Source organism: Lemur catta, chromosome 11 (genome assembly GCF_020740605.2).
Source record: "Lemur catta isolate mLemCat1 chromosome 11, mLemCat1.pri, whole genome shotgun sequence".
Taxonomy (NCBI): domain Eukaryota; kingdom Metazoa; phylum Chordata; class Mammalia; order Primates; family Lemuridae; genus Lemur; species Lemur catta.
Window position 1 is genome coordinate 73,420,995 of NC_059138.1, and position 27,213 is coordinate 73,448,207.

Sequence of the window (27,213 nt, forward strand, 5' to 3'; positions counted from 1 at the left end):
AACTCATTTAATCCACCTAATAATTCCAGTAGCTATTATAATTATTTCCATTTCACAGATGGGGAAACAGAGGCCTAGACAGGTTGAGTAACTTGTCTAAGGTCATCCAGCTAGTAAGGGGCAACACGAGGATGGAATCCAGGCATTGGATCCAGGGTCCATATTTTCGGCCACAAATTTCTGCTGCCTCTTGTTAATGTGCTGGGTAGGGACAGTGCGGCAGAGAACAGCTGTTGGGGAGGTGGGCATTTTTGTGCTAAGCATATAGTCACTGCTCTAGAAGCCTCAGGGCCAGATTCCCTGTCAAGAATGGGTCAATTAATAGAAGCTTTTCTGATAATTGAAAGTATTAATAAGTTATGGGAAATGTAATATATATCCTGGGTATTTACTACCTCAGGAACATGAGAAACATAATGAAGGAGGGAAGGTTGTAATTGTAGAAAAACATCAATTCTAGGAACAGAAATCAGTGGCAGCCAGAGACATTCTCCCCAGATTTCCGGCCCTGCTGGTGGCCCCTCCACCAGGCTCCATACAGGCAGGAACCCCCAGAAGAGGAAAGGGGCCTGTTATAGGAGTCATCAACCTGTCACCACGGCTAGGGTGAATATAGCCTCTGAGTTGGGGGGGGAGGCTCACTCTTTAGCACCACCAGCTGCAGGGATGGGGGAGGGGCTGCAGGGGTGGAGCTGGCCTTCTCTGTCCACAGCCCACAGCCTCCTCAGAGCAGACATTTATTGAGTCAGCAAGGCCTGGTGCTAGGCACCACTTGGCTTTTAAGATGAGCACAGTGGTCCTTACCTTCAAGTGGCCTTAGCAGTCTGTAAGTGTGTGCATATGGGGGTTTGTGTGTGAGAAAGATGGGGTGACACAGCTACAAAAATGATTGCGCTGAAGGGTGGGATAAGAACCCAGGGATGGAGCAGGATGCACAGTGTGCTAAGGAGTGTGGGGTGTGGGGATCTGCCTGCTGACCTGGGCAGGCAGAGAGAAGGGACTGTCCCAGGTGCAAGGAGGATGTTGGGAACAAGCACTGGCAGTTTGGCCAGAGATGAAGGGAGGGTGGAGGAAGTATTGTCTGGCACCTACTATGTGCCAGATGGTGTGCTTTGTAGGGATGATCTCATCGAATCGTCACAACATCCCTGTGTGTTGGGTACTGGTGTTATTCCAATTATACAGATGAGGAAACAGGTCAGTGACTTGTGGGAGGTCCCACAGCGGGGATGGGGGGGGAGGGGGGAGGCGGTGAGAGCCCGGGTCTCAGCTACTCTGCACTGGGTCGATAGGGCGGAAGCCAAGCAGCTACAGTTAAAGTCCAGGTAAAAGGGAGCCCTAGTAGGAGTGGGTCTTTTGGTTTGTGGCTTTGGTGGTTTGTAAGCTGGTCTGCGTAAGAAAAAGCTGTACTGTTCTTAACATTTCTGTATTTCCCCTCTGCCACCCTCAGTCCCGCCGTAGAAGATATCCAAGAGCGATGAGAAATTTTTTTTCCGGGGCGAGTCAGAGGGCACAGTCGCTCTGGGAAGGGGCCCCAGGGCGCAGGGAAGGCGCCGGGTGGCGGGCAGGACGCCAGGGCGCAGCCGGGCGGGCGGGGCCCCGCAAGCGACCGCGAGAAACCGAAGCCCCAAGGAGCCTCGGCCGCGGGGTTGGCGGGGACCCCGCAGGCTGGGCCCAGGCGCAGCGAGGCCTCCTCCCGACCTGGCCGCGTCCTCAGAGCTCGCTCGGGGCTGCGGGTTTGCAGAGCCGACTGCGGCCCGCCCGGCCTCTCCGCCGTGTTCGCGCGCGGATGCGGCAGGCCCGGCGGCGGACGCCCCGGAGTGGAAAGCGCGACCCGCCCGCTTCCGGCCGGGTGAGGAGGACCCGAGGGCTTTGCGCCAGCGCCCCTTGGCTTCCCGCTCTGCAACTTAATAAGCATCATGACCCTGGGCCGTCATGGAACTTCTAAATCTGCGAAGCGATTTTATAATGACAACAGTGATCATAGCATACGTGCTTGCTTGTCCCGGAGGATAGGGTCAAATGAGATTATTTATTCAGTGAACACATATTTAATGTCCAGATACTATATGACAGGCCCTGTGCTAGACGTTTTCTATTCTAAAGTATTAATTATGTCTATTTGGATAATTTTATTGAAATGCTATGTACAAAAAAGTGCATAGGTCATAAGACCATCTAATATCAACAAATATTTATTTTCATTCAACGAATTAATGACGCTGTGAAATGCATTAGCAGTATCTGAGGCATTGTACACCGCCCATTAATAGCAGTAAGAGGCTTCGTTATCTATAAATTACCCGATGTTGAGCTGGGATGGGAATTATCTGTGTACTTGCCTCTCCTGGTCTTTTCAAGGGACTGGAGACCTGGGTTCTCACCTCCACCCTGTCACTGAACACCTAGGACCTCCTCCATGGAATGAGGGGGCTGGCCTTCACTCTGAGCAGCCTTCCTCCTGGGACTAATGAGAGTGTCTTGGGTGTATTTCAGAAATAATAGGACACATTTAGAATGTGCCTTATTGTATTTATGATTACTAATACAAATGTTATTCATACACTCATAATAATACGCATGTTTGAAGGTGAATGTCTCTGGAAGACCTGTTGAAAGAAATGTGAAGTCTGTGACTCATCATGAAACCCCAAGAAGTTTTCACTACTTTAAATAACTGGAGAGTTCTCATAGGTGGCCTTAGAGAAAAGTATTTCTACCTGTGCAAACAGAATTTTCCTACTGAACAGTCCTCTAAAGTACCACTGGGTGGTAGGTTGGAAGGGTCTACCTAATTGTTATAATGTGCTATGATGAATTTCAACCCAAAAATTAACAGTAGGAGGCATAGATCCTTAAGGAGTTTTTTCCCTACACATTCATCCCCTGTCAGGGTGATTGGGTAAACGTCCAGCCTCCCTTCCTAGGCTGCACCAGGACAGTCCCCAGAGCAACCTCTTTAGAAATCAGAATCCTAATCCAACAGAGACTGAGTCCTTCAGGTCACCAGCTCTTTCTCAAGGGAGACAGGTGTTCTCAGAACAGGGGCAGAATTAGGTATGCAGAAAATTATACAGTAACAATTCCATACATATGAGTGGAGATTTACAGTTGACAAAGCACTTGCCATTCTCCATCTGTTTAGCAGGGTTAATACAAAAACCTCCCTGGGATTTGTTTGTTTTTATGAGGATGGAAGGATACTGAATGCAAAGAGCCTTTGTTAATTTTGAAGTGTGAGGTGACTCTAGCTTTGGCTCTGGACCCATATTTGAGTCGCCTCTCTGCCACCTACTAGCTTGATGATATTGGGCAAGTCTGTTTATATTTCTAACCTTTAGTTTCCTCAACATGAAAATGGATGCAACAATATCACCCATAGGCTGTTGTGAAGTGTAAGTTTTATGATGCAAATAAAGCCCTTAGCTCAGTGCCTAAAGTAATGTAGAAGCAATAATAGTTAGCTTTAATTATATATTATCAATATGGTTACATAATGTGATTCTCTTAGACATGGCAGAAAAAAAATATTCTGATTTTACAGGTGAGAAAACAAAGTATTGAACTACTGACACATGTGACATCATGGATGAACCTCAAAAATATTATGCTAAGTAAAAGAAGTCAGACACAAGAGACCATCTATTGTGTGATTCCACCTATCTAAAATGTCCAGAAAAAGTAAATTTATAGAGACAGAAAGTACATTAGTGGTTGTCTCAAGCTGGGGGTGGGAGGGAAGATTAACTGTAAAAGGGCCTGTGGATCTTATGGGGGGAGGATAAAAATGTTCTAACGTGAATTTATTGTGTACCACTTGGTAAGGCTACTAAAAAGCATTGTTTTCTATACCTGAAATGGGTAAATGTTATGATTTATAAAATATACATCAATGAAATTGCTTTTAAAACCAGAAAGTATTACAGCATAAGAGAAAGAACAGAATCCAGGTTTCCCATTAGGTGTTTTTTCAATTCCAGGTACCTTCCAGTGGGTAGGAGGGAAAAGACAAAGTGTGTGTAGGGGGTGCTCCTTAGGAGCTGCTCTTAGAATCTCCATTACATAAGGGAACGGAAGGAAGGCAATTTGGAGAAAGTGGGGGTGGTAGTTTCTTAAGGAGGGAAGAATGAGGAAGGATAAGCTTTTTGAGGGGTATAAAAGAATAAGCAATAATTTTGCCTAACTTTCATTAAACTCTTAGTATATGCCAAGCACGGTTCTAAAAGCTTTCTGTACAACACATTGTAAAATGAGTAGTGTTATTATCTTCATTTTTGAGATGATGAACTTGAAGCACAGATAGTTTAAATGCCTTGACCACAGTTGTAAACTAATATATGGCAGAGTGAGGATTTGAACCCAGGTAGTTTGTTCCAGACCACCTGCATTTTAACCTCATACTATTAATGCATATAAAAAGGAGGAAAGGGATGTCAGGGTCTGGGGCAAAAATCTGGAGTTCAGTTGTGTGGGTGTGTTAGCCTGAAGCATTTCTGAGATTTTGACTTTAAAAAAATATGATGTTGTTTTATGTGTAAATAAGAACCATACTGGATATCTTGATGGAGGTAGTTTGTTTCCACTTACTGCTGCTGGGTGCCATTTTTGTATATGAATATTTTAAAATGCCAGACAACCCCTTCATTTCTGTATGCTTGAGGTGCAGCATAGGCTCATTTCCCAGACTATGAACTGAGCTCAAGTTTTTGGGACAAAACTCAGACTGATTTAAACCATCCCAGAATCACAGACCATGTTCCAAGTCAAATCCCTCTCCCCCAACCTCATTCCCAGTGTCTCTCGTTCAGCGAAGAGTGCCCTTCTCATCCGCTTTCCTGTCCCTCTTTACCTTCCCAATGGTATCTTTCATGAAGTATGAAGTCTTCCTGCATTGAATGGAAAAATTATGTTTTAAAGATCCACTCTTTTGGTCTGCTGCATTGAGAGAGAATATGTATGTGCTGAGTGGAAAAAACAGGCCATATCTACACAGAACTTGAGAAGTAATGGATTAAAAATTGCAGTGCTTCCAAGGGCCAAAAAACATTGTACCTAATCTTTTCATTTAAACTGTAAGATTAGATTAAGTGGAAGTAATATTTTCTCTTCTTTCATTCTTTGGTTTAAAGGATCTGAAACTATTTGCATGTAAAAAACAGGCAATTTGTCAGTTTAAATTAAAGGAATGTAGGTTTCTTGGATACTATACAGGGAAGAGAAGAGGTTGAAGGGAAAATTAACATAGTAATGAAAAGATCAGAGGGAAGTGGACAAGTGATAACAGTTTGATAACAATCTCGTGGCCTTGGGATGGGGAAGGGATATGATTTTTAAAAATCTTTGTTTTGTGTGAGCAGAAATACAAAACTGGCTGGGTGAGGTGGCTCACTCCTGTAATCCTAGCACTTTGGGAGCCTGAGGCAGGAGGATCACTTGAGCCCGGGAGTTTGAGGTTACAATGAGCTATGATGATGTCACTGCACTCTAGCCCCAACGACAGACTGAGACTCCGTCTCAAAAAAAAAAAAAAAAAAAGACAAAATTAATGCATGCTCACTTAAGATCAAATTTTGAAAAAGTATATGGTGTGGCAAGTTAATCCCTATATGCCCCCCATCACCCCCAAATAACAGCTGGATGTATATTCCGCAAGACATATGTGCATATAAAATATACATATATTGTTTATACAATCATCCATGAAATGAAGTCACTAATCATATCTGATTAGTTGCGGACATTTACTTACAGTTTCCTCCTGCATTTTTATAAATGTGGGATCCTTATACAAACTACTTTTTGCAACTTAATCTTTTTCACTTAATTTAAATTTAGACTTGTTTTCCTGTGTACACACAGATCTTCTTTGTATATAGAGTATTATTTTATATGTATGCTCATAATTTTATTTAGCTATGATTTTATTTATACATTGAGGGACTGTCAGGCTATTTCTACTTTTCCATTAGCACTAAAATTATGTAGTAAATATTCTTGAATGCATTGTGTAGGAAAAATTTCCAGAAGTGACATTTCGAGGACAAATTGAATAATAACTGTAAATTCATAAATGCCAAAATTGCTTCCAAAAACGTTTTGTCTGTTTGTTTTGTTTTTAAACGTTTCACCGATGGTGTGAGGTGCTGGTGTCCTTGCACGCTGTAATCCCTCTTCAAAGTTCCTTTACACAAAGTGAACTACGTTGAAAATGAGCTTCTTTAATTGAACTTGCCAGAGCCTTGCCTCCGTGGAGGGCACCCTGGAGCAGGCGAGGGGCTCTCCAAAGGAGCACGGCGTCCGGGAGCACCGGTGTGTGTCTGGGGGGAGGGGCGGGTCGCGGAGACGATCCCCGCGGGTCCGGTGTCTGCCGGGCTCCCCACGACTCGGAGGAGCCGCCCGGAGTCGGAGTGTTTCTCCGCCGAAGGAGAATCCATTTCTAACCCCAGGCAGGAATGGGCTCAGACACCAGCCCACCGCTCCTAGAGGGTCAAGTTTCCTCCCCACAAGTAGGAACCGTACGCTTTAGGGAGTTCCCTCCCTGCGGCGCAGGCCCCGGCCCCTGCCGCGGTCCCGCTTGCGACGCAAGTGGCCCGCCCGCCGCCGGGAAGCCGCGCGCCCTGGTGTTTGCTGGGCGGGCGTGGCCGTCGCGCACCCGGAGCCGCCCCGGCCGCCCCAGCCGCCCCGGCCACCCGCGCCACGTCACCCCGCACCTGCCAGCGGCCGGGAGTGTGCAACCGACAGAGCCGCGGTCGAGAATGTGCGCTCCCGGGTCCCGCCGGGGCCTCGGCTTCCTCCCCTCTGATCTATCCCGCGTCCCTAAACCCGAGGCTGAAGCGGAACCTGCTGCCAGCTTGCACAGTCCCTTGGCGTTGCCAGGGCCCCCGGCCTAGGGCGATTGGCCCTGCTCCGTGTCCTGGGTTTGGCGGGACCCACAGGGGACGCGTGAGGTTCCCGATGGTTCAGTTCCCGTCGGCCTCCACCTGTGTGTAGAGAGTAGGCCCAGTCCGAGGTAGAACACCTCAGAAACGCAGAGGAAGCTGGAGAGACTGAAGCCAGGGAGGTTGCAGTGGGGCTGAGGATCTCAGATCATCGGTAAGCCCCAGCCCTGGCCAGGACGCAGTGAGCTCCACGTGGGGGACCCTGCTCCTCAGGTTCCCACCTAGTCTGTGTCTTTCTGGGGTCAGTGGACTGCAGAAGTCTCCAGTTGGCCTAGTAGGCCACAGGCCTAGAGTCACTGGCCAGTACAGAATTCCATAACAATTCAAATTAGTTACCAACATCTAAAATCCTTGAAAATGAAATATCTGGCAACACCATCAGCTGGAGCTGAGATTCTGTCATCCCAGCCTTCTCAATTCCCAAATGTGACCAAGGCCATTACTCTCATTTCTATTACCAGCCTACCCCTATAGGCATTGATGTGTGTCCCCTGTTGGAGTCACAGAATGCCATGGTGGGGGCACCCTGAATAACAAATCCCTTTACCTTCCCCTGATATTTGACGCTGTGAATTGCCCAGGGTTACTCAGTGTGTGGCAGAGTTGGGATTGGTACTCTCTTCACCGATGAGGGCTCAGAGGAGGGTAGTGACTTCTGTCAGTTCACCCAGCTAGAGTGGCAGGGCAGGCCTAGAGCCCACTTTCCTGACCATTGGCCCATTCTCCTGACTGTGTAGAGGCCTCAGTAAAACACAGCCAGTGACCAAAGATGTTGCACATGACCCCAACCTGAGCTCTTGGGCTTTGACCCAACACCTAGTCATTGGTCAGACCAACCAAGCTTCCATTGCCTCTGTCTACACCTATAGAATGGAGGGAATGTGTGAGAGTTGGCATGTGTCTTGTTTTTACCTTTCAGATGCAGGTTTTTTGTCTAAGAAGCAACCGCAACCAACTGTGGACAGCTATTCCTCATCCTCATGCATAATCTTAAAACTTGACCTTGCCAGTATCATAGCAATTGTATTTGAAAGTACTAATCTGATCCCATTGGAAATCAGTGCCTCTAGCTATCGGAGGAATTTTCCCAAACCTTCAAACTTGCCACCTCCAGGGTATATGGAGACCAGAAAAGTCATAGAAATGTCACTTGGCCAGCCCTGTCACAGTTCTGAGTCCTGACGCCGATTTCTCACCTGGGAGCCAGAAAGAACTGGCTAGACTAGCAGAGGGCTCACAGAGGTGGAGAATCCCTATCTTAAAAAGAGTACAAGGAAGGACAGTGGATGGAAAATGAGTTGCTGGGCATAACAATTGGTGTGGGAAAGGAGAAATACTTCTGAAATGACTTCTTATTTTACTTAGGAGCATTTCTCACCCAAGACTAAAGCATGTAAAACAAGCTTAGAGACCTTGGTGTTTCTCCATCTAGGAAATGAAGGTTTGAGGCATTTATGTTAAGTTAGCATATGGAATATCTATCTGTAACTGCATTAGCTCTCCAGACATGCCTCCTTACCTCCCTGGCAGTAAGTGAACAGCTTACAAAAGCTACAGTTTCTGTGGGAGAGGCTCAATTTGGATTTGAAACCAAGAAGGCTTAATAATACCCACTCTATATGAAATTACCACCTCATTTTAATAAGGTCCAAGATGTTTAATAGCTCACTTAAGGTCTTACAGCAAATTGGGAGCAGAAATAGAAGAGTTGGCTGCTTTTCTCAATTGGTTTCCCGAGAAGGGCTTGTTCATTCTCATTCTATCTCCAGAAAAACGTTTCATTTGTCCTCTTCACAATCCCTTCTGAGTATCTCACTTAAGTGTTATCACTGTGCAGGTAAAATTGTTTCTTTTTAAATGTATTGTACATATGAAAATAATTGGTTGCTGGTTGGCAACTTTTTCTGTTTGGTTCAGCTGCCTGCTTGAAAAAAGGTTTACTGTAGCCCATAGCCTAAAGTTGTATAAAGATGTATAAATTGTCAGTGAAAAATATTACATACAAACGCACACACCCCTTTATCACCACTCAGAAAGACTTGGGAAATTTACATTTTCTTCTCTCTCTCTCTCTCATTTGGAAAACATGGTTCCACATTTCCCATTCTCTTAAAGGACTGTGGTCCTTCTGGCTCTGTTCTCTTTACCTCTTTGTTTGTGAGGCAAGTACAGCACAGGCATATTATATTCTCATCACCCATAGGCCAAGAAATTGGTCTTAGATATTGTGCTAGTGAGGAAAGCTCTGGCTTCCAGTCTTTGAAAACCTAAAATAATCAGGGCTTAAATAAGATAAAAATTTACTGTTTCTCACCTAAAAGTCTGGGTAGGGGGTACAGGGTTGGTGTGGTGCTTAATTATGTCAGAGAGCCATGCTGCATCTACCTTGTTACTCTGCCTTATGTAGGCCCCGGTTGTCAGTAGACAAGCTCCAGGCAGAAGGACAGAGGAATGATAAGGAAACCCATGCAAAGAGCTTATACATTTCTATCTTTTAAGGAATGTGCTTGGAAACTGCCACATGACATTTCTGCTGACATTTCATTGGGCCAGAATTTAGTCCCAAGGCCACCCCAGTTGCAAGTGGGGCAGGGGAATGCAGTCTTTAGACCTGGAAGCCATGTGCACAGATGAGGATTGGAAGTTCTTTTATTATAATAGAAGGGGAGACACCTGTCTGTCACAGTAACTCTGCAATCAAGTGACTAGCACAGTGTAGAACACACAGTAGGGCCTCAGTAAATTTTATTTATTTATTTATTTTGAGACAGGGTCTTGCTGTGTCACCCAGTCTGGAGAGCAGTGGTGCAATCATGCCTCACTGCAACCTCCAACTCCAGCTCCTGGGTTCAAGGGATCCTCCTGCCTTAACCTCCCAAATACATGGGACTACAGGCATCCGCCACCATGCCTGGCTATTTTTTTCTATATATATTTTTAGTTGTCCATATAATTTCTTTCTATTTTTTAGTAGAGACGGGGTCTCACTCTTGCTCAGGCTGGTCTCGAACTTTTGAGCTCAAAGGATCCACCAGCCTCGGCCTCCCAGAGTGCTAGGATTATAGGCGTGAGCCACCATGCCCGGCCCCCACCTAATAGTTTTTATCTTCTGTAGAACAGGAGTCTCACTGTGTTGCCCAGGCTAGTGTTGAACTCCTGTCCTCAAGTGATCATCCTGCCTTGGCCTCCCAAAGTATTGGGATTACAAACATGAGCCATCGTGCCTCGCCTTAAATGTTATTTACATTGAGTTAAAGAATTGTTTGATGATTTCTGGGACCTTCACCAGGAAGATTAATGACATCTGAACCTTCTGCTGGGCTTAGGGACAAGAAGCTAGGAGTGGAAGCTGGTGAGAGGGGATCAAAGAGAAATTTTCTTCCCAAATTTCTCCAGAAAGAAATCTTCATATGTATTCCCTCCATCTCCTAACATTCCTTTGAAAACAATGCCCAACATGGCTTCCCTCTTTCATTTCTTAGACATTCGCTTCCCACAGACACCAAAGACAGTCCCACACCACCAAATTTTTTTGTCTCGTCCATCAAAATAAAAAACTGACTGGTAGGAATAGTTACAATATCTGCAGCATCACACTAGTGACAGTGCTGTAAGGCACTGGAAGTCCACCCATCTCTTGCTTTCCTTATCTGCTCCACCCTGTCTCCACACCTGTACTCCAGGCCTCCTCTCACCCATTTCCATAACACTGGTAAAGTGTTAATGGATCACTAAGGCCCAAGCAGGTAATGACTTAAAACACTGTTCCTCCCAGAAGGGCGTACTCCTTAATAAGCAGAAGAAAACCTTCACAAGTCCAAAGACTAAAAGCTGAAATGACAGGCAGTAGTGCTCTATTTGGGCCAATAATTATGTGAAGAAGGCAAGGCAGCTATGATTCACCTCCATTTTACAGGGGAGGACTGAAGCTCCTGAAGGTTAAACGAATTGTCCAAGCTCACTAGTGGTAAAGCCAGTATTAAAGTCCAGGTCTGTTTGGCTCCGAACATGAGTGGCTTTCCCTGGTGTATTTGCTCCAGGCATGGGGTTCTTGCTTCTCATCTTCCTTTCATTCCATGAACTCATGGAACCACCTTAGGCTCACATTCAGGGAAGTAACATGCCACAAAGTAATAGCTAACATTTACTGAGGCTTACTGCGTGCTAGATATTCTTCTAAGTGCTTTATGTACTAACTCATTTTATACTCATGTGGTCCATTTCACAGATGAGGAGCCTGAGGCTTGAAGAATTTAAGTAACTTACCAAACTTCACACAGCTAGTATAGTGGGTGCCAGAGCTGCAATTAGATCCCAAGCAGTCTAATTTGAATCTGTGCACTTAAAAATTATTCTAACTTGCCACTATAGTTAAGAGGGCAATGATTGTACATTATTATTATTATTTGAGACAGAGTCTCACTCTGTCACCTGGGCTAGAGTGCAGTGGTGTCTTCATAGCTTACTGCAACCTCAAACTCCTGGGCTCAAGCGATTTTCCTGCCTTAGCATACTGAGTATTTGAGACTACAGGTGTGTGCCACCATGTTTGGCTCTTGCTCAGGCTGGTCTCAAACTCCTTGCCTCAAGCAATCCTCCCACCTTGCCCTCCCAGAGTGCTAGGATTACAGGTGTGAGCCACTGCACCCAGCAGTACCATATTTTTTATGGATTATCTGACTATGCCTTTAGTCTAGCATGAAGGGAATATTCCATTATTGCACTAGGTATGTTTTGATTTTCTTCTCACTATTCCAGATCCCAGTGAATGTCCTTTGCAGAAAGGACACAGGATCCTAGATGCCGTTTACTACAGTACTGCAAAGATGACAGCCAGATACTTCTTTATTTCAATTTCACACTTACCATCTCCACATTTGTTGATTTTCAACAAATGCATGAATGGACCTTACTTTTGCTATGTAGTTATTTCTTTCCAGGTTTATGTTATCCACCATTTAGGGAGGGGGCACAAACATATGATGTGGCTCCCTGAGCATCATTCACCCTCATTTTGCCTTCACGGCTGCTTCTCACTCACCAAGAGTGCAATGTTGAGAAAGAGAATCACAGACATAGTAGAGTGAAGTAGGGGCACTGCCAAGGTGGGAGAGGGGGACCAGTTGGCACTTGCATTTATGGAGTACCCACTGTAGGCCCAGTGCCATGCAAGGCCCTTCCATTTGGCATCTCATTAAATCTTCAGAAAAGCTCCTAGTGGCAGGACTTGTATTATCGTTCTGAGAGCTGCATCTTAGATCAGACATCCTGCAGCTTTCGTCTGCCCAAGGTCACCAGAGAGTAAGCGCCAGAGCTGGGGTTCAAACTCAGGTCTGTCTTCCAAATGCATGCTCTTTCCATGTTACCAACTCTCTTTGAAGTACCAGAAATCTTGGCTAGGCAAGTTTGAGAGCACTAGTCTACCATCAATTCTGTTCTCATTACTGTTACAGACCAGCCTTCCATCTTCCCAAAGGTCTCTGAGATCTGTCCCTCTCCCTCCTGGACTCCATCCAGGCCTCACTCCACCACACACCAGCTCCTTGCTGTTTCTCCCTTGCTGGATCAAAAGATCTTACAATGTATATGTGTAGAGAAAGAGGATTCATGGTTATTGGAAGTAAAATCTGGTATTTACAAGTAGGGGGTTTCCATCGGCTCTCCCATTTACTATCTGCATGAGCATAGGCAAGTTGTTTAGCTTCTTTATGCTTCAGTTCCTCATTTGTCAAATGGACTCATACCTCCTGAGGGTTGTTGTGAGACTTAAATGAGAGTGTGCAAATCATGCCTTTACGTTAGAGCCAGAGCACATGGACTTTTTCTTTTCCCATTGCTTCCCTTAAGGAAAGATGAGAGTTGTGATGGAAGGACAGTTCCAGTAAAAGGGAAAATGGCCAATTTTTGGAGTTAATCTGGCTCTTCAATTGATGAAGGGCCATATCTAGGACTAAAATCATGAACTGACTGTTTCCACTTGTAAAAATGCTCCAACCCCTTCCCCAGGGCCTAAGACCAGGACAGAGTTAAATCCTGGATCCTGGCTTCTTTGGCTCTTTCCATGACTATTTTTGAAAGAGTGACCTTTTTTTTTCCTCTTCTAATTCTTTCCAAGAACGGTAAGGCTGACTCCAAAATAATTAGGAAAACATTCACAGTTGACATATTGCCAATGATAGAAGTTATGAGACAACTTTAAGTCCATTATCATAAAAAGTTGCATTAACAGTACATTGTTATGTATAATTATATGTTTTTGATAGCATTTTGTAACTTTCTGCCTTTTCTTTGTGTAGGTCAGTATTGCCAGGCTTTAAGGATAGGGCAGGGATTAAGCATAATTCATTCATTCTGTAGAATTCTCTGCAAAATTAGGGATCTGGAGAGAAACAGACAAAATGCTGGACAGGGAAGTCCTCCTGAACAGTCTAAACTAATAGATGGATGTTAAAGATTAATATGATGATGTGTGAATATGTACCTGAAGTAAAAATGAAAGAAAAATAAGAAACAAAGACAAAAAAGTCAAAAGGAGTAACAGTGTTCCTTAATTTGCCATTCATCATCTGAGTGATCTCGGGGGAGGCACTTCATCTCTCTGATCCTCAGTTTCCTCCCTGTAAAGTACGAATTATAAAATAGCTGCTCTTTCCATTTCACAGGACTGTTGCGCTGAATGGGACAGTGGGAGTGAAAAGTCTACCTGGACAAGAAAAGGCTATCTACCTGTTAACTATTGTTAATGCCACTAGTAGTAATCCCTGGTGATGGTCTAGTATTCTTCTAGGCCTTCAACTAGTTTAGCCACCTTTGAAAATGAAATCAATCCTTTGAGATCACACTGCTTCCATAGGCAGAGATTGAGCCCAGTGAATAGAAGCCTGGCATCAAACTACTGGGATTCAAATCCCATCTCTGCCACCAATAGGCCATGTGATCTTTAACCCTTCTTCGACTTAGTTTTCTATCTGTAGAATGGAGGTGATAATTATAGTTACATCCTGGAGTTGTGAGAAATAAATGACATAATCATACATGCAAAGCATTTAGAATAGTACCCTGTGTGCAGAAGATATTTATAGGTATCTTTATCCTTGGGTTGGGTATTACTCTTGGGTATTCTTGTTGGCACCTTGGCCCCACCCTACCTTATTTATAACATTTGCTAAAACTTTAACTTATTAAATAGCATCCCAGAGTATGTCTGATACTAGAAAACTCTGACTGAATGAAAAAACATCTATATCTATAGCTACGTGGCTCAGGCCCTTTGGGGTCCTACTAAAGCTGTTTGCTTTTAACCAGCCATAGAATATGCCTAAATCACCATCTTGAGATATCCCCCCAAAAAGTCTTTGTATAATTCTAATCTAAGATGGTGCAGGCAGGGCGTGCTGGCAGAACCTCACTGGGTCCTTGCCCCCAGTCCTTGAGGGCCCATAGAAAACCTATTTCACGTTTCCTAGTCCCCAGTCACTCCCAAGGCCCTTGTTTCCATTCCATCTGTTCTCCAGCAGGATAGGAGAGGGGTACCCAGACATGGTATCCATGTATACAAGATCTGCTCTTCTCCACTCTGGAGCCAGCAAGCCAATCACATCTCAAGGCCTCTGGTCTCCTTTTGTGAAAGAGATCTCTGGGTAGGACATGTTTTCCACAACCACTGAAGTGCTAATCTCCCACAGAGTGAGGAGGGTTTCCAAGTCTTTAGTCAGTGGATGAATGAGAGGATGAGCTAGGAGCTAAATTATATAATAACACCATTAGGTAATAAGTTAGTGCAGAAAGAGATATATGGAGGTGATAAAGTGGGAAGAATAGGAGTGAATAAATATGAGTAACAGATGTATAAAACTCTGCACTAGAGATTTTTTAAAAGGTACACTTTTAAAAAGCCATTCCAGGCAGAGTAGAGAATCATAGCAACTTAGAAATCCATAGGGCATAGTTCTTAAACTTGAGTGCATGTCAGAGTCACTTGGAGGGCTTGCTAAGACACATTGCTGGACCCATCCCCAGAGATTCTGATTCAGTAGGTCCCAGAAATTGTCCCGACCCTATGACAGTGGTTCTTGAAATGTGGTCCCCACATCATGAGTTCAGGTGATATGGGACCACACTTCAGGCATCAATGTCATAGGGAATCTGAGAAGAGTTGCTTGGAGGCTGTCTTATTATAAGTGGACCTCAGAAGTAAGTGAGGCCCAAGAAAGTGTCTCCCTCCCCGTAGCTGCAGAGACAGGGGGCTCCCCAGAGCCAGGGCTTCCTGAGCCACAACAAATAGAATGGTTGGTGTGTTGGTGGCATGATTGAACATACTGGCTGACCAGGGGGATCTATAAGGCTCTCCCACCCAAGTTACCCTCCTCATTCAAGCCTTGAATGAAGTCTGTGTGAGTGGGTGTGGAGGAGGTTCCACGTCCCTCTCAAAGGATGGGTGGGGAAGACGGAGGGTAGCGTCGCAGGAGAGCTGCTGCATACCTCCCGCCTCCACCCGCGGTTAATTACCGTCTCGGGAAGTCTAGGCTAAGAGGCGGCGACACATCATGCATCCCTCTGGGGGTCCAGCTCTGAGGGCGCGCACTTAGAGCGGGGAGGAACTCCCTACCGAGTCAAGATTGGCTGCTCTCAGGGGATGGGAGATTTGGGCCGCTGTTCCTGGCAGAGTCGCGGGATCCGAGCCAGCCAAGATGCTGGGACGCGCCGCGACTTCCGCCTCTGGCGACCGGCAGTGGGGGGCGCACCAAGACAGCAGTTCGGGAGCTGCGCTTTGTCACCCTGGCGACGAGGGTCGAAGGGCGCAGAAAGGGGCCGTGGGGACAGGACAAGGCAGTCGACCGGCTCCCAGGCCAGAAAGGCACGCTCAGGGGACTTCGGGCCGTACCTGACGCGGCTCCCGGGGCAGCGGAAGGGACAGACTCCCGGCTGGGGCCCAGTCTGTGCGCTCTCTCCGTTCCTGGGCCAGCCGCGCCGTGTGTTCGCGGCTGACATCCTTCCTGCCCTCCCTCCCCGCAACAAGCCGCTGGCGGCCGCTACCCTACCCTGACATAGTCACCGCCAGGCTTCTGGGCCAGGAGCGCACACTCCCTCCACGTCGCGGCGCCCTGCGGCCCTTCCTTAGAAGAGAGGTTAGCCACCCTTTCCGTTGTCCTCGGCTCCTCCGATACCAGCGACAACTGGCGAGGGCCGGCTCCTGCCAGTCGCTCACCTTCCGCTGGGACCGCGCCCGCACTCGTCCAACAAACCTGGGAAGGGTGGACCCTGTCCGGGTCTTTTAATCACAGCCAAGGCATCGCAGTTGTCTGGGTGTTAGGGAACGACGTCTTCGGTCCTGGGGGCGCAACGCTAACTTCGGAAGGAGACTCTGGCCTTTGGGTTAAAGGCTGGACGACTTGGGTTAAAACCCCAGCTCGACCACTTCCCAGCTGTGTGACTCTGGGCAAGTTCCTTAACGTCTCTGAGTGTCAGTTTTCCCGCTGCACAATGAGAGGGACTGTACCTCATAGGGCGCTCTGAAGCTCGATAGTAGGGGGGTACTACTCCGAATCATGGGGGACTCTGTAAAACTCAGTCACCAGAACTCTCCATACAAAGGTTTTTCCATTTCACGGGAGGGAGGGGCTGAGCCTGCCCGACCAGTTGGACTTCTTCGCCTGGGGTCAGGGAAGGGGGGTGGGGGCGGTTTTCCAACCCCCCATGCGGGAGATCCACCCCTCTGTTCGCTGTCAGGCGCCACCGCGTCTCGCGGCTGGGCGAGATCAAGCGAGGAGAGGGGCAGAGGCTGCTGCCCCCACCTCAGCCGGCCGGGGAACCAAGAGAGACAGACGGTCAGAGAGCACACAGAGACAGAGATCCGCACCCGGAAGGGAGCATTTAGGGCCGGTTGAGTTGTAGAGCAGAGATCCCACCGGCTAATGACTCCACCCAAATTGGAGTCTGGGATCCTGAGATTGGGCCACCCTGAAAGCCGCAGTGTGGGGTTCGCTCTTACAGTGTGCAGAGCGGGTAGCGCCCTATTGCAGGAGAGATTGCAGGGGAGTGAGGGGTGGGAGGAGTGGGGAGAGCAAGGTGGTCAGGTGACTCTGGCCCTTGGATAGTCCAACCCTTAGAAAGGATTTATGCCTAGACAAAATCTATTAAAACAAACTTCCCCCGAACAGATCCCCCCCCCCCAATAAGGAAAAGGAATGCATGGTGTAATATGGTGATGATATCCAGGAAGTTCCCTGCACTCTGGGTCTCCTTTGTCCCAAGGGAAGGTTAGCCCAAACCAAGTCCTGCCTTTTACAGGAGAAGCCACACTGGGGCCATTCTCTCCCTCAGATGCAGAACCAGGACCTAGAGGTTTTGAGTGGGGGCATATGCAGAGCACTGAGGCTGTGCCCAGGCCAGGTTGCAAATGTGGGCAGGCCTGACCACACCGTCAGGTTTTGTCCCTTGGGCCGATCAATTCTGGAGGGCAGTCTGAGGGAGGTAGCTGCCATATAAGGGGAAGTACCCTAGTAAAGCTATATCCCCTATCAAATGGATCAAGTAATTGTTCCCTGGGTATGGTGGCTCTAGAGGGGCTGTAGGAGGTGGAGGAATTTCAGGAACTGAAGGCCAACTCTGTGCATTTTCCTGGGGGAGAGGGCTGCCTGATATGTGAAGAGGCCATAGCCCCTGAGAAGTTAAAACTGGGTGATCCTGGCCAGTCCTGCTCCTTTTCAGCAAGGTTCTCAGGACCTCAGCAGATGTAATGGTCACAGAGGGACAGGATTTTGTCTTAGTCTCCAGGATCAGCTGCTGCAATGATGTTCTTGATATTTCTGGACTCAGACCGTGAAGACCCTCCCCACCTGTTTGGGCAGAGCAGTTAGTTTCTCCTACCCAACATCCCTGAGGGTGGCTCCCACTTCCCTGCAGGCCCCTGCAGAGTTCCCACCCAGCCTTTGATCCCTGTCCCAGAAGAGGGTGTTGCCTGGAGGGCTATTTTTTCTTTACTCTCCTTCATGCCCAAAGGGAGTGGTCAGCTGTTAGTTGCCCCCCCAACCCTCCACCCCTCTTGTGAGTTCGTCTGGGAGGGAGGTGGAGGAAAAAGGTCTTGGACAAAATGCCACAGTTTGAATTTTTGTAAGGAAAGTCTCAGGACCCAATGCTTAGCACCTTTCCAATAGCTCAGGTGGACTTTGGGCCAGAGGAAAGGGGCTCTCATTTATGCATGAGCTTTCTCGCTGTGCTTCAGATCTCTCAGCTGCAAAATAGGGACGATTTATAATATCTTCCTTAGAGCCTTTTTTGAGAATGGAAAGAGCTAATACACGTGAAACACTTAAAACAGTGACTGCTCTTATCACATGGAGTTCCCAGACTTCCAGGTGGGGTTCTCTTTGCCCTCATGGGAAGCAGGAGTGTGTGGGGTGGGGGTGGGAGTGTGGGGTGGGCCCTGAGCCTTGCAGCCATGTAGATGCTTCTGAGGGCAGGTGGAACACTCTCTGAGAGGGGCTGGACCTGCTAGATCCCAGCAAAGGCTGAGGGTTTGTGGAACATTAGCTTTATGGAGAGTTGGGGGTTGAGGCATCCCAGAAGGTGGAGGTGGCAGGGCCTTGGAAGGAGGGCTGGGCCTGGTCTGACACCAAGCTATGACTTGGCCATTTGAGGACTCCCTACAACTGTGGGAGAAAAGGTACTGTGCTCTGTTGAGGCCTTTTAAAGGACTGTTATGTAGATTATGTAGATTAAATGAGAAAGGGGTGTCAATGTGCTTTGTAATGTAAGCGAATTTCAGGACAGAAATGGTGCAGGAAGAATCTATACCATCTCTACCAGGGTGGAGGAGAGAGACGACTGGGCCTTTGGGTGCTTGAGTGTTGGAGAATTGCTCTTGGATGGAAACAAACCGCACTTGGGTCCTTCCAGTCAGTGGCTTCACGTGGGGCAAGCCTCAAGCTTGGGGAGGTCCTCAGGGTGCGGGCCCTGGCCTGGGTCCTCCAGCTCTGGGGTGGGCCAGTGCTGAGTGTCGAAATGTGCGCCCCGTTGGCCGTCAGCGGCAGCATGTGGCTGGAAGCTGCCAGGATGTGGCCTCCAGGAGCCCAGGCAGACAGGTGCAGAGGCAGGAGCGGCAGCAGGGCTGGCTGCCTCCGGGGACCTGAGGAGCAGCAGGCGCTGGAGGGCCAGAAAGCATCTAGCTTCCTGTCCAGGTACCCGGCCCTTCGTTCCAAGAGGCGGGGAGAGGAGGGGACGCTTGTCCAAACCAGAGTTCCCCAAACCGCAGGTTCCGCTTGAAGGGGAAACTGTTCTGTGATGCCCGCCGCAGCTTCCCACTGCCACCAACTCCCTCGGCAGACTCCGCTGCCCACTGCGGCGTGGACGAGTGGGTCGGGGGAGTGGTCCAGCCATGATCTCCCCGCCCGTGGAAGCCGGACCTCCTGGCGTGTGAGATCCACTGGCCCTAGTTCCTGGAGAGGGACACCCCGCGGGTTTCCAGCGGGGCGTCGGCAGCTGCCACGGACGAAGCAGGGACCGACCGCCAGAACCACTGTCCCCCTCCGGCCATCCCGGCGGAGACGACCCAGCAGCGCGGGAACTTCGACGGCAACAGCCGGAACAACAGCCTGGAAGACGACCGAGGACCCAAGATCAATATCCACAACAGCTGGAAGACGCTTATTGTTTAAAAGGAAGCTCTTTTGTTCTTTTTACCAAAGAGAGAAGCAAAAACATTTTTTTCCCTGATCAAATTTTTGCCGACATCTAAACAACCAAATCAGCTCCTGGCCTCTGTGTCAGGACACCTCGCCCTTTCCCCTCGGCGGGCCGGGACGCATGCTTGCCGCTGGGAGGCCCTCGCTTCAGGCTGCGGAAGGAGCTCAGGGCCGCAGCCCGCCCCCACCCCCCGTGTCCCGCCCCCCCACTGTTCCCCCGCCCGCCGCCGCGGCTCTCCCGAGCAGGGTTTTCTTGGGAAGCGAAGCAGTTCCAGCCAACCTGGGCGTCTGGTGGCTGAGGCCGGGCTTCCGATTCCATTTAAAACGACCCGCTCATCTTATCTCCGTGTAGCCTCCCTGGGGTTTCCACCCACCCCCGGCCCAGCCCAGCCCAGCCCTGGCGGAAGCAGAGCCGGGAGCTTTTGAAGTCCCCAGAATTTCAATCCGAGAGGAGCCGGCTGGACCGGAGCTGGTCGCCCCAGCGGGGAAGGGACTGTGGGCCTGCAGGGTAGGGGGATGGGTGTCTCCCCGCTGCAGGAAATGAGAAGCGGTAGCAGCCCCGCCTGGACCCCACTTGGGCTGCTGTCACCCCCTCTCCTCTTTATGGGGTTGCTCAGGCTTTTATGGGGTTGTGCAGCTTCACTCGCTTTCCGAATGTCCCTTCCTTCTTGGGCCATGCCGTGCATAACCTTCATGATACAGTGATAAGGACGTTATTAAAATCCCCCCATATCTCTGCCCCCCCCCAGCCAAAGCCAAAACGGCGTTCTTATCCGGTCTCCTCTTTCTGTCTTCTTCCTGTTAAAAATTCAGCCTTTTTAAATCTGGTATCAATGCTTTAGGAAGAAGTGATGTTTGGTTAAAAAATTTTTTTTCTAAAGCCCTGGGGTAGGGGGTGGTTGGATAGGCTCCTTAAGACCGAAGAAACTGAGGCTGCTCTGAAAGGGCGGAGCAGAAGTCGGGAGAGGGGTGGGGCAGGAGTTGGGCTGAGGGGATATGTCTCTGACACTTAAGATCTGGAGCCCAAAGGCCGCAGCCTCCCTCTAGAGAATGTCAGTTTTTGCCTTCTCCTGGGGGTGTCAGGGGAAGGCCTGCTCTGCTGGGCACGACCCAGGAAAGAGACTAAGTGGCACCCCTTGATCTCTCAATCCCTCTCTGCTTTCATCTCACGGGGAAAACTCAGAGGAAAAGAGGATCAAACACAGAGCATTCCCATTGAATGCAAAGCTGGAGGCGGGGCAGGGGAGCCTGGAGTCCCTCTGTGGACTCCGCTCTGAGGAGATGGGGGGTAGCAAACTGTGAGAAGGTGGCCTGCTCATGGGGGTAGGGGGAAAAGTGGGTGCCACCCAGGCCCAGTGCTGGAAGGGCCCTACAGAGAGCAGGCAACCTGGGCAGCTTTAAGACACATGCTCAGGGGTCGACTTTGACCAGAAGGAGAGAGCAAACCAGGTGCTTGCTCAGGCTCTGGCGGTTTTGGGGGAAGGGCAGGGCATGACAGAATCCTTGGACAACTCTGAAGGGCAGCAAAAGGTTTTGGGATTTGATCCTCCCATTCCCAATCGCTCCTCTCTCATCTCTAAAACATTTCCCAGGTTTTTGGGTTAGCAGTGCTCAGCAGTTGGTGGCTTTGGGAGTCCCAGGCAGTGGAGATATTTATGTGAATCCTACCCTCTGGATTCCTTGTCCCTGTCCCCTAGGTGAGGTTAATGAGCTTCTTGTTATTGAATTGGGGGAGGAGTGGAAAGCAGGAGTGGGGAGGAAACTTTGTCTTTCCTTGGACCCCTTGCTTCCTCCACCACTTCCATAACCCCATGGATGGGCAGACTGGGTGGGAGGAGGAGAGAGGGAGAAGAGTAGAGAAAAAGAAAAAGGAATGGAGAAAAGTGGGAGATAGAAGATAAAAGGGTAGCAATGGAGGGACTTTAAAAGCTAAGACTTTGCCTAAGAACACGGAGGAGGGAGGAGCAGGGGCTGCACTTTGTAACTGGCTTTGTAGGGCTAGAAGCTCTTGGGGAGGAGGCGGAGAAAGGGGGGCTGAGCATAGAAGGTGCCCACCTCCTGCCCTCAGCAAATGTAGAGAGACCCAGCCCACCTGTCGGCCCCAAAACATTTGCCCAGAGTTTGAAAGGGCTCAGTTTGAAGGAGTTCTATTCCACCTTCCCCAGAAGAAGACCAGAGAGAGGCCTGTGGCAGCCCCCAAACATCAAGTTCCACACCCTCTAGACCTGCAATGGGGGTTTGACTTCCATCTCTAAAAATTTATGAGCCCCTAGTCACTTGCTCTTTCAGAGCATTTTCAGTGACTTCTCTCTCTTGAACTCCCAGCACCCCCCACCTTTGGAGCCAGGGACCAATGCCCCTGGGCAGGGCCTGAGAGAAGACCCTGTGAGTCAAACCTCAGTGAACCCCACCGTTCTGAGTGCTGGGGTACTCCCAATCCTTGCCCTAAACTCCTGGGTGAAAGCCAGCACCTTCTCCCTGCTAGGGGCCTCCAGTGCTGCCATAGTAGGGGCTGCATTTACCACTACCTCTTCACTTGAAAAATCTCTTTTGGGGAGAATTCGTTGACTCCTAACGAATGCCTTAAAATACGGACAAGAAAAAAAATACCACTCTTAGAACCTCTCCCCACCCAACATACCTGAAGTGCAGGCGAGGCCCAAGCAAACGGAAAAGCGATTTCTTCTATGAATAGCCACCTCGAGGTCAAGTCGGGCTGTGGAAAGCTGAAGACCATCTAGATAGGGAAGGGGAATAAAAAAAAAAATCAGCGAACACTGACTCAGCAGCCTAGGCGGGTCTTTAAAGAAAAAGAAAATGAAGGTATTATAATCTCTTGCCCCTTGGGGAAGAAAAATAGCAAAGTTTGGTTCCCCAGAGGAAGGAAACCGATGAGAATAAGGGGAGGGAGGAGAAGAGAGAGGAAAGAATAGCTCAGGCTCAAGCTCTCCAGTTTACTTGGGGAGGGGGATACGTTTTTCAGTAGCTTGTAAAAAGACTTTGGAGCCGGTTTGAGGTTAGCTGCCAGGGGCAGGCAGTTGTAATAATGCCGAAAGAATCGAGGCTTGTAAGCCGGCCTTCACACTTCTAAAATGCAGTTACGGATTCTTTCATCAGTGTTAGATCAAGGCACCAGGTTAAGAAAACAAAAATCAAAACAATAATAAAAGAAAAAGTCAAAAGCGTATTTGATTACCGAGTCCCGCCGCCCCTGCGGAACTCGCCGTGCGCGTTAAGCTCTCTTTTCTTTCTGCGGAATTCCATTTGCATCCCCTCTGCCTGGGTGTCTCCCTCTCTCAGTGTGTGTGTCTCTCTGTTTTCACACTCTCCTCCCCATTCGAACGAGGCCCACACCTGGCGCATCACTGCCGAGCCATTAGCTGCGGGTCTCCTTTCATCTTCCCTGTGGCAGACGTTTCTATTTATCCACTTGCGCTCGCCGAGTGGCGTCACCAGCGGTACTGTAATGACGATTGCAGCAGGAGGATGACAGCTTAGAAAGAAGAGGGCAATGGGGCTTCCTCCCAGAGGCGGTGCGGCACAGAGGAGCGCTCGCATCACAAGGTGACCCTAGCTCCCCAACGCCACCGCCGCGGTCGCCGTCGACATCGCACTCCGGCCGCTCAGCGCCCGCCCAGTCGCCCGGCCTCTTTTTCTCCCTTTCGCAGCCAAGATCTATCCAGCCGCTGGGGACCCGGGGAGCAGGGGGTTAGGAGCTCACTTGGGGCTTTCCCCCCGCCCCCACCGGAGAGCCCCAGGATGGAGGGCCGAAAGGACATGGTTATGTTTCTGGATGGGGGTCAGATTGGCACTCTGGTTGGCAAGAGGGTCTCCAATTTGTCCGAAGCCGTGGGCAGCCCGCTGCCCGAGCCGCCCGAGAAGATGGTGCCCCGTGGTTGCCTGAGCCCGCGGGCCGGCCCTCCGGCCTCCCGGGAGCGCGGCGGGGGAGGCCCGGAGGAGGAGCCGGTCGATGGACTAGCAGGCAGCGCGGCGGGGCCGGGCACCGAGCCACGGGTAGCCGGGGCGGCCATGCTCGGCCCGGGACCCCCAGCCCCCTCCGCCGACAGCCTCTCCGGCCAGGGGCAACCCAGTAGCTCGGACACCGAGTCGGATTTCTATGAAGAAATCGAGGTGAGCTGCACCCCGGACTGCGCCACCGGGAACGCCGAGTACCAGCACAGCAAAGGTAGCCACCGCACCCCTCCGTTCCCCCAGCCTCCCACTGCGCCCACCCTTCACTTCAGCGTAGGCCAGGAGGAAGACGCTCCTTTCCCCCAGGGCAGGATGGCTGGGGGGACCCACCTGAGCAACTGTCCCCTGCTAGCTGCGCCCTGGCGGGGGTCTCCTACTGTGTTCTGGCATTGGCGGGACTGAGGGTGACAGCTGTGCCTTGTGGGGGGGAATGCAAGTTCTGGGCTTGGGGGAGTCAACGTGCACCCCAACCCCCCAGTGTTTTGTGAGAATGCTTCAACTGTGGGGGGAAGACACCTTCCCCAGGCGAGGGCAAGATCAAACGCCAGTCCCGGCAATTTGTGGCTGGCGGGGTGTAAGACGCATCGAGGCGCGGAAGCCAGGAGTCCATAAAGGACCGTAAAACCGCGGCCCACTCGGGCAGCCCGGGTGCTGCAGCCCTCCGACCAGTTTGCACGTCGGTCAGAGGTCCAAATTACCTTGTCACTTCCCGGGCTTGGCGGCGCCAGGTCGGAAATGGTCCCAATGGTCTAATTGCCTTTGGTCTCCGGTTGCATTTGAAAAGGCAGAGATCAGGTCCTCCCCCTTTCCCGTTCCCTTCCTAGTCCCACTTCTCCACCCAAAGGAAAAGGAGCTGCAGGGGGCTGGAGCCCCACCCTTCTCAGAGGTAGGCCCAAAGCGGGGCAGCTTTAACTGGAGAACCCCTCCCGGACTAAAGGCTAATGGGAGAGGGGGATGGATGGCCCGGAAGGGAGTCTCTTTCTGAGCCAACAATCACCCCACCAGAGAGGGGTGGAAAACTGGGAGGGAGAGCCTACCAGCAGACACTCCTCCATAAAGCTGTGAGAGTGGGTGGAAAGAGCCTGGGAGGGAAGAAAGACCACCCGTTGGCCTTGGCAGCGAACATCTTGTGGGGAACCCACACCCACCCCTTACCATCTTATCACCCACTCCACCCAGACTCCCTATCATACTCTCAGAACAACCTATACTTCACTCAAATACACAAAGGTAATAGTATACTCAAACATGCACTCCCATGTCACCCTTGCAATACATGCAACCTAGTACACATTCCCACACCTGTGCTGGCAGCCTGGCAAACAACAAGGAAACTATCTGCTCAGCATCCTACAGTGCTCTAAGACCCAGAGGTTATAACTGCTCCAGCACAAAGATGCATCTCAACTCACTTGCTGGACAAAAGTGCATATACTGGCCCACCCCTGCCAATGGTAGGCAAAAAGCTCCGGAAGGCTGCAGTTCACCTGTGCCCCAGGGCATGTAGGAAGGGTGGCTGGGAGCCTCTGTACCCAGCTTGCCTTAGTCGGATGCCTCTCATAGAGCAGCCAGGCCAGACCTCCCCAAAGACATCTATGTACCCATCCCAAGGACAAGCCCATATCCCCACCTGGGTCCCCCAGAGGCTGCAGCGTCCCAAGCAATGGTGGTTACTGAGATGGCTGGGGGTGGGGTGTGTCCCTTCCCCACTCAGCTCCCTCCTGGGCCTACAGCTCTAAGTCAGCGGCGTTTGTATCTGTTGTGTGTCCGTTTGTGTGCACGTGTGTGCTCTGGGCTCCCTGCGCAGGGCCCGGCTCTGAGGCACTGGTCGGCAGCCCGAACGGAGGCAGCGAGGCCCCCAAGAGCAACGGCGGCGGCGGCGGCGGCGGCGGGGGTGGCTCACAAGGCACCCTGGCCTGCAGCGCCAGTGACCAGATGCGCCGTTACCGCACCGCCTTTACTCGGGAGCAGATTGCGCGGTTGGAGAAAGAATTCTATCGGGAGAACTACGTATCCAGGCCACGGAGATGCGAGCTGGCGGCCGCCCTAAACCTGCCGGAAACCACTATCAAGGTATGTGGGGTTGGGACTGGGAAGGCAGGTGTGCACCCATTTAGCAGGAAGTAAATACCAACTGCCCACTGCCTAAATCGGTGCCTGGAGTTGAGCCTGGGGTTTTCCTGCCTAGGGCGTGCAGATTTATCCTGCTAACAATCCCTAGGCGGGCACTGCTGCCATGCGGTTGACTACGTTCCTTTCCTAGTCAAATAGACAACGGGGATGGGGATGGAGTGCCTGTGTGGGTAACAGGGAGTCACCCAAAGGAGATGGAGGGAGGGGGTCTCGTTTCTGGGGAAACACTGCCTCAGACTCATGTAGTCCCAGACCTAGTCCTTTCATGACTTGCAAACCCACACAAGGTTCTGGCACCCTGGGGGGCCTGGCCACGTGGGCCGAGGGAAGGAGGAACCGAGATTGCAGTCACTCCCCAACCTCTCTCGAGGGATTTCAGGCTCCAGGTGGTGGTGGTGGGGCCTGCCCTCGCCCCAGTGGCGTCTGCTTTGGCTGTTCTCTGAACGGCCAACATTGGAGTGAGACAGGACTTCTGGGCTCTGGGAACGGGGCCAAGTCCAGCTGCCTATCCTGCCCCGCTCCTCTCCCCAGGTGTGGTTCCAGAACCGGCGCATGAAGGACAAGCGGCAGCGGCTGGCCATGACGTGGCCGCACCCGGCCGACCCCGCCTTCTACACGTACATGATGAGCCACGCGGCGGCCGCGGGCGGCCTGCCCTACCCCTTCCCGTCGCACCTGCCCCTACCCTACTACTCGCCCGTGGGCCTGGGCGCTGCGTCCGCGGCCTCGGCCGCCGCCTCGCCCTTCAGCGGCCCGCTGCGCCCGCTCGACACGTTCCGCGTGCTCTCGCAGCCCTACCCGCGGCCCGAACTGCTGTGCGCCTTCCGCCACCCGCCGCTCTACCCCGGCCCGGCGCACGGACTGGGCGCCTCCGCCGGCGGCCCCTGCTCCTGCCTCGCCTGCCACAGCGGCCCGGCTAACGGGCTTGCGCCCCGGGCCGCCGCCGCCACCTCGGACTTCACCTGTGCCTCCACCTCCCGCTCGGACTCCTTCCTCACCTTCGCGCCCTCCGTGCTTAGCAAGGCCTCCTCCGTCGCGCTGGACCAGAGGGAGGAGGTGCCCCTCACCAGATAAGGGGCGGCCCACGGGCTGTCGGCTCCAGGACGCTCGTGGGGGGCCCCGCGGGACACAGCCAGCGCTCCTCCTCGCCCTCAGGACACTGAGGGGAGAGGAGAGGGCCGAAAAGGACCAGCGGGACTCGGCCTCGAGGATTGGGACGCCCAGGAAGCAGCCATGGCTGGCGTTTTGTGGGGCAGAAGTGGGGATGGGGAAGCAGAGGTTGAAAGATCTTCCTCCGGGGTGACCTCTCTTTGCCATTCATCATGGGACCCACCGCCCCTCAATGGGGTTGAGGCTGTGGTTCCAAAGCTAGACAAAAATTAGCAACAGTAACCAATATCCACGACCCCTCAGCCCTCCATCACCCCCACCTCACACTCCTTCCTCGAGCAGCCCCCTCTCCCCTGCCAAGGCCAAGCCCAAGCACT

At 50.7% G+C, this 27,213-nt stretch overlaps 1 protein-coding gene across 1 annotated transcript; it reads left to right on the plus strand.

Moving 5' to 3' along the window:
* Positions 1 to 22,900: 22,900 nt before the first annotated feature.
* On the plus strand, positions 22,901 to 26,923 carry EVX1 (even-skipped homeobox 1). Its single transcript, XM_045564488.1, has 3 exons — positions 22,901 to 23,807; positions 25,401 to 25,666; positions 26,258 to 26,923. Exons 1-3 carry the CDS (start codon positions 23,381 to 23,383, stop codon positions 26,798 to 26,800), a joined length of 1,236 nt encoding a protein of 411 aa, XP_045420444.1. The 5' UTR covers positions 22,901 to 23,380; the 3' UTR covers positions 26,801 to 26,923.
* Positions 26,924 to 27,213: the final 290 nt, after the last annotated feature.